General features: G+C 52.4%; 1 protein-coding gene across 4 annotated transcripts; it reads right to left on the bottom strand.

The window, feature by feature from the left end:
- Nucleotides 1-119: 119 nt before the first annotated feature.
- On the bottom strand, nt 120-14637 carry IMPDH2 (inosine monophosphate dehydrogenase 2). Of its 4 annotated transcripts, XM_056501782.1 has the most exons (15): nt 14425-14604; nt 14288-14336; nt 14091-14192; nt 13794-13868; nt 13132-13338; nt 7997-8084; nt 7242-7441; nt 6097-6187; nt 5349-5444; nt 3954-4025; nt 1652-1795; nt 1318-1462; nt 1089-1232; nt 631-714; nt 120-368 (listed from the first exon to the last, which is right to left on the bottom strand). In XM_056501782.1, exons 1-15 carry the CDS (start codon nt 14520-14522, stop codon nt 347-349), a joined length of 1617 nt encoding a protein of 538 aa, XP_056357757.1. In that variant the 5' UTR covers nt 14523-14604; the 3' UTR covers nt 120-346. The 4 variants fall into 4 exon arrangements, with proteins under 4 accessions (XP_056357757.1, XP_056357758.1, XP_056357759.1 ...); XM_056501783.1 differs by lacking the exon at nt 3954-4025 and having other exon boundaries at nt 14425-14637; XM_056501784.1 differs by lacking the exon at nt 13132-13338 and having other exon boundaries at nt 14425-14590.
- Nucleotides 14638-14884: the final 247 nt, after the last annotated feature.

Genomic DNA, 14884 nt, shown 5'->3' on the forward strand with positions numbered 1-14884 from the left:
GCACACAGTCCGTTCTAGGGTTATCAGCTGCTTCTGACAGAGTGGGAAGCAAGGGACAGAGCCAAGGACAGAGAGCAAGGAAGGTAAAGAAGAGGAGCTCCGGGCTGACACCAACTGCACATCTTTTCATTCTTTTTATTGTAAAACATGGGCAACATGTGCAAGGCTCCAGCCCAGGATCACAGCTCCCAGGTGGAAGGTGGGCCCCGCGGGTGGTCAGAAAGCAGCCAAGGGAAAGCGGGAGCTCCAGGCAGCCCAGGATAATGGCACTTCTGCAGCACGAGCAGCTCCCGTGCAGAGCAGCACGGGGCTGGGTGGCACAAGGACAGACACAGACTCATCTCCTTCAGAAGAGGCGCTTCTCATACCTGCGAGGGAAGCAGCACCAGGGAGCCCCTTTACTGACCCACCTCACTCAGGGCAGGGACAAAGGTGCAGATCCTGCCAGCCGAGGGAGGGGAGCAGCCTCAGCACCCTGACAGGCCACGGCTTGGCCTGGCTGTGTAGTACCGGGGCAAGCCAATGAATGGCACACCAAGCCAAGGGCATGGCAGCTGAGGTACAGGGTGGCTGCTCCTGACCCCAAACACCACCCCCCAAGGTGACAAGGATCCTGCCAGAAGTACTTACGAGTGGAGGCCGTGCACTCCTCCTTCAACCTGGGCAGACATTGTCCTCTTCTCAAATTTCAGCTCTCCTGAGTACATCATGGCTCTGGGGGGGAAGGACACCTGTCACAAGCCAGGCAGAGTCCAGGGAAAACAGTGCTCTGGTACATGCTCAGCTGGAACATCTGGGATGAGGGTCACTGGTTCCTCCAGCTGTGGCCAGAATGGTCTTTGCTGTGCTCCCAGGAACCAGGCTGGGTAATGTAACCCCAACGTTTTGAGCACAGCCAGCTGAATATGCCATAAGAGACCAATCTCCTGTGTCCCTGGGGCTGGCAGATCTGTGATGCAGTGCCCACTGGAGATGACGCAAGAGCTACAAACTATCCAGAACACACCACAGATTGAGTACAGCTACACAGGGACTCCAGAAACCAGCACCATGACCTAACCAGCGTACAGGCATGGGCAAGCACTCACCGGAGTTGGGTCAAGCTCTTGGCACCAATATCCTGGCAGGAATGCTGGATCCCAGCAATTAGATATGGAATGAATTTATGGATAGAGCCCTTGTCTTGCACTGCACCGGAGACTCCCTGGGCCACTTTAATTTTGTCTGTCTCACTGCATGAAAGCACAAATCAAGGATATTTGTGAAGCAGAGAAGCCCCAAAAGCTTGATCTGCTCCCCCAAAGCACCATCTCTGACCTGAAATACCGATTCTGGCTTCCCAAGTTCTTGTCCATGGCATCTAGGGAGCCCATGCCACGGTATTTCTTCAGCCTGATGCCATCCGAGAAGAAGTACTCGCCTGGGGCCTCCGTGGTGGCAGCCAGGAGAGAGCCCATCATCACTGGCATAAGATATCACAAGGAACAGCCCATCAGCAGCAGTGGCAATGGCTGCAAAATCCCTCAGGGTTCCTGGACACAGCATTGGCTGCAGTCCCCATGCCCCCAGCCACCTGCAGACAAATACCCTCAGGCCCAGTGTGCTGCCATACAGAAACACCTCCTAGGAGATTCCCTACAATGGCGCTCACCTGTGGAGGCCCCAAGTGCCAGGGCTTTGGCGATGTGCCCAACTGTCTGGATGCCTCCATCGGCGATGACGGGCACGCTGAACCTCCTGGCGTACTCGGACACCTTGTACACCGCCGTGGCCTGGGGACGGCCGCACGCCAGCACTGCGGGACAGAGCACACAGGGTCAGCTCCAGCAGCAGCACAGCCCCGTCCCAGCAGGCTCTCTCAGGCTTCTAGCACACACATGCTCCAGCACTCAGAATGCACAAATCCCTGGATGCGCCTTCCACGAATTGCAAGAGAAGCAGATGCCCGGGAGATGCCTGCTGAGACGTCCTCACAGCTCTTGGCTCCAAAAAGCTGTGAGTAACCATGGCAGTGGGGTCTTTGATCGGATGCCTGGGATCAGATGAGATTTGTGGTTCAATCCTGGTGCATGGCAAACATGTGGGGAGCTTGGGAAGGAAATAAAGCAAACTCCAAAAGCCCCTCTCCAAAGTATCCCTGGCATGTAGCCATGTCCCACTGCTGGCTCTCTCCTGGAGCTGCCAGACCCCTTGTCCATGTACCCAGCATCTGTATGATATGCCTCTTGAATGGAAAGGCAGTTGGCTGGGAGAGAGCTCGTATGCCTGTATATGGTATAGATATAAATATATCTATACATACAGGTCTGCATACACACACAAACGCACATGCAGCAGTGGAAAGGGAAATAGGCAGAATGGTTCGGTAGTAATTTATGTTCCTGCCCTACAATGTAGCAAGGATTCCATCAAGTTTAGCTGCCCCATGAGGAGAGAGTTATTAGCTTTGGATTTACTTGTTCTTCCCAGTTGGTAGCAGTTAAGAAGCTTCCCATTATGTGAGGAAAACCAGCACAAGGCATGTCTTGTAACATGTTTGTCAGCCACAGGCATGCAAGAACACTGAGATAAGCTTCTCTCAGGGAGACATCCCTTCCCCACCATCAACTGGAAGCCTTTTCTCCAGTCATGGTTAGTCCCATAAACTGGGTAAGATTAAGGCCATACAGTATTAGTAGTTTGGAGTGTGAACTCCAGGTGTGGTTCAGCCTGCATGGCAGCAGTGCTGGCAGCACATCCCTGGCAGAGGCCTGCCTGGACAAGGAGGCTGTAGTTTTTCTACTCCCAGCACTCAGCAGCAGCTGCTGAGGGAGAGCAGCCAGACTCCAGGCTGATTGTGACAGAACTAAATTTAATCAGACCCCAGCATTCAGCTCCGGCTCAGCCAGCCAGGGAGAGGCTGCCAGCTTTATCATCAATGCCCTTAAAGAGATGGTCTTGCACAGTTCTGCACTGCTGAAGGCCACAGTGCAGCTGCAAAATGCTGCAGTGGAAGAGCTCTGTGAAGAGAAACACCCATTTCAGCAGGGTTTGAGTCCAGGGTCTGTGGGATTGTGCCGTAGACAGTGCAGGGCCTGCAGAAACCTCTCAAGCGCAATGACAGATCAGCCCTTTTTAGGCACAGCTTGGCACAAGGTCCCTGGGAGCATCGTGCCTCTCTGACTGTCCCAGTGTCCAGTGCCACAGCCCCGGAGCACAGGCTTCCCAAGCAGGGTTCTGAGCACACACACACATCACATGGTCAGGGTGAGGGTTTGTCCCTTTTAGTGTATTGGCAAAGGGTGGTCCTACAAAATCATCTGCTAGAGAAAACCTTCCAGGATCTGCAAGAGTAAACCTCTCCCTTTGAGGTGTGTCACAACTAGAAGAAAAGACAAAGCCTAAAGCTTGCCTTGCAGGGGCTGCTTGATCAGAGCATCAGAGCAGAGAACACTGCATCCCGTGCTGGGCAGGCAAAAGTCCCTTCTCTCCACAGGATTTGGTGGGAAAAAGATGGAACGCAGCTGCCAAGATGGCTGTGTGCAGTGAAGGCCCTCTGTAACTCAGGGGAGCCAGCTCCACGGGAAGCTTGGCCAGTGCACAACTTCCCCAGAACTAGGGCTGTATTTTGAGCACAATGGAGAACTGCTCAGGGATCACATCCCAATACTGGATCAGCAGGAGCATGCCTGGCTATAGATCCAGAAGGTGCAGTCAGGCTCCTAAGTGGATTTTGGAGCGGAGAGAGGACAGGCCTGAGTTCCCTCAGCTTGGACAGTTTAGATTCTGCTTTACGAAATCAGAAAGGCTTCTCAGATTTCATTTCATATTCAAAACCAGTATCCAAAGCCACAAAACCCCAAGTGCATCTACAGCTAAATTATTCTCAAACAAGCAGTAGGGCCATGTGCAGCCAAATCAGGGTCCTGCTTCAAGACACATAATTAGGGTTGGGAACAGGGCAAGTAACTTACTATAGGTGCCCGTGACAGTAGAAGGGCATTTGGGGCTGTGGGACTTTAGGTCTGGAGGGATCTTTGGAGCAGCTAAACAAAAACAAACACACACATTTTAGAGACAGAAGAACAGCAGCAGAACAAAGGACCCCAGAAGTGACCTGCTACTGGGCAGAGCATATGGTGTGGGGCAGAGCTGACTTTGCAGACCCTTCCTATCCCGAGCCAAGCCAGAGGCCAGATCCAAGGCAGCCAGGCCTGGCTGTGCACAGCGCATGCTCACCCTACCCCAGCAGCCACCCAGAGAGGAGGTGACCCCTACCCCAAAAAGCCAGAGTTCTTGCCTTTAACAGTGCCAAAAACCTGGGGAGTTGCAGACAAGAGTTCTGCAACCACATCTCCTATGAAGCGCCACATTCTACCTCTGCTCTATGCCTTTGCCAAAACAAGCACCCAACCCCATCTCCCAGGCAGGAGGAACCCCTGGGACATCCACCACTCTGCAGATCAGAGCATGCCTCTGCTTTGGAGCCTGGGCAGGACATGTCCTGGCTCTGCTCTGGCTATGAACTGTCAACCCAAGGATGCTACTCCCTCCTTAAAAATCTTTGAGACAGACTGCCCTGACTGGGAGCCCCCTGCAGCCAGGCAAAGCGGGAGCACAGCACAGGTCCAGGGCTGCTCACAGCTCCATGCTGGAAAGGGCAGAGCTAATGCAGCTCCTACAGCCAGCAGATGCTCACTTGCTGCCTCCTGTGGCACAGACCAAGAACCAAAGCAGTGAGGGGCTGTGCTCATGGTGCCTTGCTGCACCACCTCTCTGTACCCCAGCTGAGGTTCAACACACAAGGACTGACTGTCCTCAAGACAGATATTTTTCAGGCTCCGGGGGATGTCCCTCTTGCCTTCTAGCTAAGGGTGACACAGCCTCTGCCCAACATAAGCTCTGTATGACTGCAGAGACAAAAGCAAGAAATCCCATTTTGGCCTGGAAATTGCAAACGCATCGAGCCCAGATCAATACTCAAACATCATACACACTGCTGCCAGAGGGAAAGGGAGCATGGACAGCCCAGTGCACTTCACCCATCAGCACTGGGGATCCAGTAAGTCCCTCTCCCTGCACAGCTGCCCACCAGCCCCATCTTACACCGAGCCAACACCTCCCCGCAGGCAAAGCCACCATCTGCCACACCGGCTCTACTCAGTCTCAGTCAGTACTGGGAAATGCCTTTGCTGCTGCTGTCACCCCAAAGGTTGGAAGTCCTGGACAAAGGGAGTGAAAGATGTCTTGCTGTTGGACACTGCCCTCACAACAGGAGAATTCCATCCCAGCCATGCCGCTTTTTCAGCAAGGAATTTTTACTAGACACATGTCTTCAGCCTATTTAGGAGGCTGCTGATCTCTCTCACCTTCCTGCGTGATGCAGATGGAACCACTGCCCATCCCGACCCTCAGGGCATCAACCCCCGCGTCAATGAGGTTCTTGGCCTGAGCCGCAGTCACCACTGTGGGGAGCAGAAATCAGTGTGAAAACAGAAAGCACATTAGCAAACAACACTTCTCTGCCCTGCCAACATGCCCCACCCAGGGCAACAGCCTGTGCCACAGCTAGGCCTGTCTGGGAGGAGCAGTGAGTTTCTGAGCCAGCTGTCCTAGTGGGTGAGATGCCACTGCCCCTTTAGGCTATTCTGCAACACTTCCCCCCAAAGGCTGAGGCAGCAGAAGTCATGGCATGGTCCAAGTACTCTCTCGGCCACACAAGGTAGGGAGGGCAGAGTACAGCAGCATTGGGTAAAGACAAGGACCACAGGAGTCTGCTGTCAAGAGGCAGGGAAAATTGCCATTAGAATTCCACATCAAGCAATGTTCATTATTATGCAAAATGTTAAACTGGTGTGTAAAATAAGCTAAGGTGTAATGTGCTACAGAGGACTGTAACACACTGTGCTGCAGAACAAAGGCTCCCAAGTATTTGCAGCAGTAAGGTACAGCCCTGTGTCTACAGTGGTCTTGCTCCATTCCACAAGTCAGAGGAAACCATTTTAAGTATACACAAATTTACCAAGACGACTGTTTCATTCACATCCCTGCAGCTCCCTCTAGGTCTAAGAAACAAATTCGATTTAAAGACAAGAATAGTCTTCAACACATGCCTACCATTTCCTCCAATAACTTGTAGGTTTGGATACTTCTCCTTAATGTATTTTATCATCTTGATCTGGAAGATTGAATTCCCCTGAGAGGAATCCTGCAACAGAAAGAAAATCAGTTTCAACCAGAATTTCTGCAGATTACAAATGCAGCTTCAGATTTTTACTCTGTTTGCTGGGGTCTGTGCTAAGCAGGGTAATGGGCAAAATGACTCCCCAAATTTGGCACAGAATCCCGGAGAAGCTGCTGCCAAAACAGGAATGTCCCTTCCTTTTACAAGGAAGCTCATTGTAAAGACTTCAGTAATATCCTTCTTGTTTAATCCTGCAGCTTCTACAGAAGGCAACAAGCAGAACATCTGGCTGTGGATAAGAACCATCTGGTTCCAACAGCAGGACACTGTCAGCCCTGTCTCAAACTACAGCTGAAATGGAGAATGCTCCTTGTGAAATCCAGGAGGGCTGGTGGGGGGATGCACCTTCCCACTGTGCAGCAGAGCAGCTCAAATGCCAGATGTCGAGCTTTGAGCACTCAGTCCCTGCCAATCTCTGTGACCCAGTCAAATCATGTCTGTTAAATATTTCCCACTGCTCAGCCATGCCCTAGAGCACAGCAGACTCACAGGATCACAATCAATAAGAAAACCATGTGCAAATACAGGCAGTGACAACTGTGCCTGAAAATTTACAGGCCAGAGAAGGAGACCAGCAGAGTAGCTCTGGGCTCACTGACTACTCCAGAACATCAGTAAGAGAGTAACACAGTAACAAACACCAAAGGGAAAAAGGGAAAATACAAAAAGCTGAATATTCAAAACTAGTCAGGAACGTCAGAGAGGCTGGTGGCAGAGTGCAAGAGGTATTTGTAGAAGATTCTGTATTAACTGACAATGTTTCTCTTCTCAGCCTTCAGGGCTTCAATGCACCCTACTAACTCCTTCCAGGTCACATAACCCTCCAGGCAAGAGGATTCTAACCTGAACAAGACTGAGAGGTCAACAAACTGCCATATTCTAACACAGAAAGGCCAGTGACAAAGACAGTGAGTGCCACACTGCTGCTACACTATCAGAGACCTTCATTCAGCCCAGGGACTCACTCCCCAGTGTTCCAGGCAGACACAATGCCCATGGGTCCCCCACGGGTGCTCACCAGCACGACGGCGTCCACGCCAGCCTGCACCAGCAGATCCAGCCGGTACTTGTCATCTTCGTGGGTCCCAATAGCAGCACCACAGAGCAGCTGCTTCTTGGAGTCCTTAGAAGCCAGAGGGTAGTCCCTATTCTTCTTGAGATCAGTGCGGGCAATGATAGCCACCAGCTCGTCATCTTCATTAACAATTGGCAGCTTGCCTGGAAACAGACAGAAAGAATATTACTGCGTATTTCTGCAGGAGACAGACATTAGCTCGGACCAGTGCAGCAGACCAGGAGCACTGGGCAGGCAGAAACTGCTACAAGATGGAGACTCAGAGGTGTGTTACCAAATCTTGCTTGGCCATGGATGCCAGCAGCCCTGGCTCGAGAAAGGAGTTTGTTTGTAGGGCTGGAGAAGGATCTAGTATTTTTACATCAACCGTAGAAAATGTGTGCATTTTTTAATAATTAGAGACACAGCACCCTATTAAAAGTCAAACTACCAAACCATAAGAGAGCTGAACTGAGTGCTGAAAGGTGAAGGCAAGGACAGAAAACCAAAGACATGAGACTGGACAGCCAAATGCTGGGCTGCCAAGAATCCCTCAACTCCAAACACATCTGAGATGAAGGCAGAGGGCTGCGGGCACTCTTTTCACTGTCATCGCCCACGTTTCACCCACGCAGGGACTGTGTGCCCACATTCACCCACTGCTGCCCCAGCCCAGCGCTTCCACAGCTCTCCCTCATGCCACAGACAGTCTCAGGTACCTTTTTTACTCCTTTGCAGAATTTCATTTGCTTCTTTCAACATTACACCAGCTGGGGCCACAACAAGATCCTCTCGCTTTGTCATAATCTAGTGGGTGGGAGAAGATAAAAAGTCACAAGAACTCCTTCACATTGATCTGAAAATACCAAATCCCCCTGCCCACGTGAAGTGCTCCACAGCGGCCATGTGGGAGTGCTCCACAAAAGGAGAATGCCTCCAGGAACACACAGGCAAAGCCTCCAGTGTGCTGTCCCCATGCGGGCACTGGCATCAGGCCCCAAGCCCATTAGTGCACTGAAAACAGGAAATGGAGAAGGCCTCAGGAAGACAAGTGAAAGCACCTGGAAACAAGGGACAACTCTCAGATAACCCTAATTTGGGACAGCTCTCCCTTTCAATGGAGCAGATGCAAATAAGGGCTGGAGACACCTTCATAGTGTCATGCTGGCAGAAATGGCGCCCTCAGTCTCGTTTTCAGGCAGCATCTCCAGTGCACAGCCCCTGGAAGGGCTCTGCCCATAATACCCCACTGCTGCGGCTGGTCAGGTCAGTGGGGCAGAGGAGTTGCATCATTTCAAATATGCTCACCCACACTCACTCTGACAAACAAGCACCAAAACACAGTGGAAAGCCAAGGGCAGTGCTGGACAGTGGGGAACAGGGAAACATCTGACCTGGTATGGTGGCTTTCACCACAACAGTGGTCTCCCACTGGGAGAGCAGCCCAGAGAGATAATGAAATCTCCATCCTTGGAGATTTAAACACAGCCCCACGAAACCTCCTCCAGCTCCATGTGCCTTGAGCAAGTGGCTTGACAAGATACCTCCAAATCCCTTTCTGAGCACAGCATTCTGTGATCATCAGGTCCTCATGAAAGGTTATTTGAGAAGGCTGGGTAAAGCTAAAAGGGAACATTCTCTAACCCTTCAGGAAGGTAGATCAGTTGCACACGAAGAAGGAAGAACATTTTAGTTATTTATAGCATAAGAACACACATTTAGCACCAGAAAGAGGCTGACCATGCCAGCATCTACTTAAAATGCTGTCAGTGACAGAATCCACATCTCAAGAGACGCCTGAGGCATCACATACATATCACAGAATAACTGGGTTGGAAGAGACCTCCAAGTTCATCAAGTCCAGCCCATGCCCTAACACCTCAACTAAACCATGGCACCAAGTGCCACATCAAATATTTTTTTTAAACACATCCAGGGATGGTGACTCCACCACCTCCCTGGGCAGACTATTCCAGTATTTTATCTCTCTTTCCATAAAAAAACTTTTTCCTAATATCCAACCTATATTTCCTTTGGTGCAGCTTGAGATTGTGTCCTCTGGCTCTGTTAGCTCTGTTTGGAGAAAAAGAACGACCTCCACCTGACTACAACCACCTATCAGGGAGCTATAGAGAGTGGTAAGGTCACCCCTGAGTCTCCTTTTCTCCAGGATAAACAACCCCAGCTCCCACAGCTGTTCACTCACAGGCCTTGTGTTCCAAGCCCCTCACCAGCCTTGTTGTCTTCCTCTGGAGGTGATCAAGCATCTCAACATCCTTTCTAAACTGAAGGACCAAGAACTGGACATAGCACTCAAGGTGAGGCCTCACCAGTACCAAATACAGGGGAAGAACGACCTCCCTGCTCCTGCTGGCCACACTATTCCTGATATAGGCCAGGGGCCATTAGCCTTCTTGGCCACCTAGGCACACTGCTGGCTCGTGTTCAGTCAGCTGCTGTCCCTTTCTGCCTGGGCGCTGTCCAGCCACACCGTCCTCAGCCTGTAACGCTGCAGGGGGTTATTGTGGCCAAAATGCTTGACTTGGCACTTGGATTTGTTAAACTTCATCTTACTGGACTCTGCCCATCCATCCAACCATTCTAGGCCTTTCTGCAGAGCCATCCTACCTTCCAACAGATTGACACACACTCCCAGCTTAGTGTCATCTGCAAATTTACTAATGAAAGACTCAATACCCTCATCCATGTCATCACTAAAAATATTGAACAGAACTGGTCCCAGCACAGACCCCTGAGGAACACCACTGGTGACTGGCCACCAGCTGGATGCAGCACCGTTCACCACCACTCTTTGGGCCTGGCCATCCAGACAGTTCTTAACACAGAAAAGAGTGCTCCTGTCCAAGCCATGGGCTGCCAGCTTTTCCAGGAGTTTGCTGCGGAAGACAATGTCAAAGGCCCTGCTGAAGTCCAGGAACGCAACATCCACAGCCTTTCCTGCATCCACCAGGTGGGTCACTTGGCCATAAAAGGAGATCAGGTTGGTCAAACATGATCTACCCCTCTTAAACCCATGCTGGCTGGGTCTGGTACTCTGGCCATCCTGTAAGTGCTGTGTGATGATATCAGTATAAACTGTTCCATTACCTTACCTGGTACTGAGGTCAGGCTAACAGGTCTAACTAATCCTCCTTCCCACCCTTTTTATGAATGGGTGTCACATTGGCCAGGTTCCAGTCATCTGGAACCCCACCAGTGAGCCACGATTGCTGGTAAATGATGGAGAGAGGCTCTGCCAGCTCATCTGCCAGCTCCCTTATCACCCTGGGATGATGGATCCCATCTGGTCCCACAGATTTATGAATATCCAAGCAGCTCAGCAGTTCTCTGACTGCCTCCTCCTGTTTAACATTCCACTCCTTGACACCATCTACCAACCCAGGACAAGCTATCTTCCCACTAAAGACTGAAGCAAAGAAGGCATTAAGCACTTCCACCCTCTCCTCATCTGCAGTTACTAAGTTCCCTCCCTCATCCAATAGAGAACAAAGGTTGGTCTTACTTTTCCTTTTGCCATTAATATATTTGTAAAAACGTTTTTTTAATTATCCTTTACAAAAGTTGCCAAATTAAATTCAAACTGAGCTTTAGTCTAATTTTTTTCCTACATGCTGTAGCAACCCCCTTAAATACTTCCTGAGAGACCTGATGGTCCTTCCGAAGCTGACACATCCTCTTTTTATTCCTAAGTTCCTTCAAAATCTCGCTGCCCATCCAGGTTGGACATCTGCCTTGCGACCTCACCTTTCGGCATACATCTGTTCCTGTGCCTTCAAGATCTCTGTTTTGAAGCACACCCACCTTTCCTGAACTCCTTTGTTTTCAAGGGCTGCTTCTCAAGGAACTCTCTGAATAAGTCTCCTAAATAGGCCAAAGTATGTCCTCTGGAAGTCCAATGTAAAATTCTTATTGACATATTTATGTACCTCCTCATTTTACCAAATATGAAGACCTGTATAATTTCATGGTCCCTATGCCCCAAGTGGCCTCCAACTACCACATCTCCCACCAGCCTCTTATTTTCAAACAGTAAGTCTAAAACAGTCCCTCCCCTGGTGGGTTCACCCATCAGCTGCAACTAAAAGTTGTCCTCCACACACTAAGAAATTCCTGGACTGCCTCTTTTCTGCTGTATTAAGTTCCCAGCAGATTTCTGGTACGTTAAAGCCACCTACAAGAACAAGGGCTGGGGACACTTCCTAAGCCTGTGGGATTCATGGGCTTCCCATGCTACAGTACACCTGCTTGTTTAAAAGGATGGCAACGAATGACTCAGTAAAAGGACTGCTAGGCTGCTGGTGGAGAGAAGACTGAGAAAACCATTTGTTCCACTGGCCTTGCCTGGTGACAGGGACAAACATCAGACACTGACAGCAGAAAATTTCCTGCTCTGCAGTGCTGAACTACTCACAGAAAGTATTAGGAAAGATTCTTATCTGGCTCCTCTGAATGGGCAGCTTCAAAGGGCCATGTGCACTTTTATAACCTACCTCTGGTTTAAGGCTCTTGTATCATATATCTGTAGCTGATTTCACACCAAACAGGGATCAGCATGTGACACCAGGTTTGGTCAGCAAGAGCTAAAAATATTTGTGAGCCAAGAGCAAAGCGTGGCCATGAGGCACTGGTAGTGTAACCTGACAACACCGCAGATCTCCAGTTACACAGCTTGTGTAACCGGAATCACAGAACGTTCTCCTGCAAGAGGGGAGTCTGACAGCAAAACATTGTGAAGGCCAAACTGCCAGACTGTAAGTTCGGGGGGTTATTTGAGAGAGCAAGTAACCTAGACGAGGCTTACAGGGACAGGCAGCCCAGAAAAGGAAGCTCAGCACTTGGAGGGTTTGTTGGGCAGAGCACAGATGCTACAAAACTGGCCAGTGCCAGCATGTGGGACTACAGCAGCAGCCACGAACACCAGCAGTTAATTAGTGAAGCAGGGGAGAGCCTCCACAGCACTGCAAGATAACCACCATGACTCACTGTTGGGGGTTGAGTGTTTTTCTATTACTGTGTCAATTTAAAGAATTCTTTCCATTATCATGCCAGTGGAGCTGGCCGGGTTACATCCAGGACCTTTAACCTCTAGACAAAAGGGGTAGGTGGGGACTGGGCTTCAGGAGGGGCTCTCGTGTTTCCGGGGAGCTCGGAGGAGGACCCCCCCATCTGGAGCCACGTGGCCGAACGCAGGAGAGCCAGACCCTCTGCGATCACTTGCCCTGCATTTCCCCGTACCAGCCTCCTGCCTCTGCTGACACAGCCAATCACCTGGACACAAACGGTGAGCGAGGAGCTGCCCGCTCCAGCCCGTTCCCACCCGAGACTGTCGCGGCCGCTGCCGCTCCCTCCCGCCTCCGCTCCCGCCTGCTACCGGGACCAAGGGCAGAGAGAGAGTGTGCCCACAGCTAAAGAAAGGACTGGAACCGAGTTATATGTTTTGTTGGTAATTTTAACAACTGCTGTTGTTTCTGCTTGTACGGTTAGATATGTTAGTAAAAGAGCTGTTATTCCTACCCCCTTATCTCTGCCTCAGAATTAAAGTCTCTATTTCAAAGGAAAACTTCTGCCTTTATTGGCAGACACCTGTCCTTCAAACCGGGACACTCACACAAACTGCATGGTCTGTATGGCAGGAGTCACTCAAGAGAGTGCAAATGAGCAAGACACTCTCCCCTAGAAATACGCTCACAGACAGATCTGCAGGGCTAAGCTGGAGCTGTTCCCTCCCAGTGGCAGAACACCCTCACAGCCACACACTCACCCTTGTCCTTATCACAGGCCACACTGCTTCCTAACATAGTGTTCACATCCATCAGCTGTGAGCACTTCTCACCTCACCGAGGGGCAGGTCATGCTCTGACTCTTTCAGGAAATCAATATCTCTGGACGAGATGATCCCAACCAGCTTGCCCCCCATCTTCCCATTGTCCGTGATGGGAATCCCACAAAATCCATGACGAGCTTTTGCTTCAAACACATCTCGCACTCGGTCACTGGGGCTCAGCACCACGGGGTCTGTGATGAATCCTTGCTCGTATTTCTGAAAGGAAGCAGATCCAGCAGCCAGGCTGAGTGGCACTGCCAGGCCAGACAGGAGCGAGGCACGTGCCTGCAGATTACTGCAGTACTGCAGCCACTCACACGGGTCTGCAACCACCCAGCCTATCCACAAGCTCAGTAACAGGACGACTCTCAAACCAGCAACAAGGCTCACCCAAATAATGTTAAAATCCAAAAGTCTCCAGGCTAACCTCCCTGCTGAAATGGTGGGGAATATTCCCACACCAGGAGGAGTCAAATCCCAGGCTCACCACAGACCTGGCACACAAGAGGGCTGTGCCTGCAAACCTTGGCAGCACTACAGCTCTGAAACCAAGATCGGGCACACGTCAGCAATCTCCTCACACAGCTCACTCAACGAAGCCAGACCCGCTGCCCACCTCCACGGAGGACCCTGTACCAGCATGATTTGGTGCTGCCGTTGCAGCCACCCACCTTCACCTTCCGCACTTCGTTGGCCTGGAACTCCGGGGTGCAGTTGTGGTGGATGAACCCAATTCCTCCGGTCAGCTGGGGACACAAAGGCGGCTGTGAGTCACTGCAGGCACTGCCCGGCGCTGCACCAGCCCGGTGCAGCGGTGGGTTCGGCACCGATGGAGCTCCCGGGCCCGGGCTCGGCCCGAGGGGCTGCGGGGAGCCCCGGGCAGCCACGTGGGTGCCTCAGGTAGTGTTTCCTGCCCCGCCATCCCGGTGAGGGCGGCACAGGGGAGCCCCCCGCGGGGCCGCACTCACCGCCATGGCGATGGCCATGCTGGCCTCGGTGACTGTGTCCATGGGCGAGGAGACCAGCGGGGTCTTCAGGGTGATTTTCTTGGTCAGCGCCGAGGTCAAGTCCTGGCAGGGAGGCAGGCGGCGGCGGCGGGTGAGCGGCGGCACCAGCGCGACCTCCGCCCCGGCCCCCAGCCCGCTCCCCTGCCCCGGCCACTCACCACCTGGTCCGCCGTGAAGTCGATGTACCCCGGGAGGATGAGGAAATCGCTGCGGGGGAACGAGGGGAGACGCGTCAGCGACCGCAGCGGCCCCGCTACCCGCGTCCCGGTCCCACCCCCGTGCCGGCCGCACTCACTTGTAGGTGAGCCCATCGCCGCAGCTGAAGAGCTGCTGCGCCGTCAGCCCGTCGTCGGGCACGTAGCCGGTGCCGCCGCTGATCAGATAGTCCGCCATGGCCCCGCCGCGTGCCCACCCCGCCACACCGAGCGCACGCGCGCCCCGACGGCCGCCGGGAGGGACCCGCTGTGCCCGCCCCGCGGCAGCGCGGACAGAGCGGCTCCCATAGGGGCCGGCGCCGATAGCGCCCCCTGGCGCCGTGGAGGGCCCCAGAGCTGAGCACAGCCCCGGCCCTCGCCCCGCGCTGTCCGGGCGGCGGCGGGGACACACCGGGCCCGCCTTCGTTGTCAGCCGCCGGCGGCAGCTCCTGAGCAGCTTCTCAGCACCGAGCCCCTACGTGTTCAGACCGGTGATCTCGGGTTCTGTGCTCAAGCCGAGCAGCCGGGTCCACGTACCGGAGAGAGCTGAACGCCAGTACA

This window comes from Oenanthe melanoleuca, chromosome 12, assembly GCF_029582105.1.
Source record: "Oenanthe melanoleuca isolate GR-GAL-2019-014 chromosome 12, OMel1.0, whole genome shotgun sequence".
Lineage (NCBI taxonomy): Eukaryota > Metazoa > Chordata > Aves > Passeriformes > Muscicapidae > Oenanthe > Oenanthe melanoleuca.

Excerpts from the sequence above, each read along its gene's own strand:
- IMPDH2 (XM_056501782.1), bottom strand. The coding sequence starts at position 14,522 with ATGGCGGACTATCTGATCAGCGGCGGCACCGGCTACGTGCCCGACGAC. Across the intron at positions 7,442-7,996 it reads TCTGCAAAGGAGTAAAAAAG|GCAAGCTGCCAATTGTTAAT; the intron begins GTACCTGAGACT and ends GTCTGTTTCCAG. Across the intron at positions 369-630 it reads GGAGTGCACGGCCTCCACTC|GTATGAGAAGCGCCTCTTCT; the intron begins GTAAGTACTTCT and ends CTTCCCTCGCAG.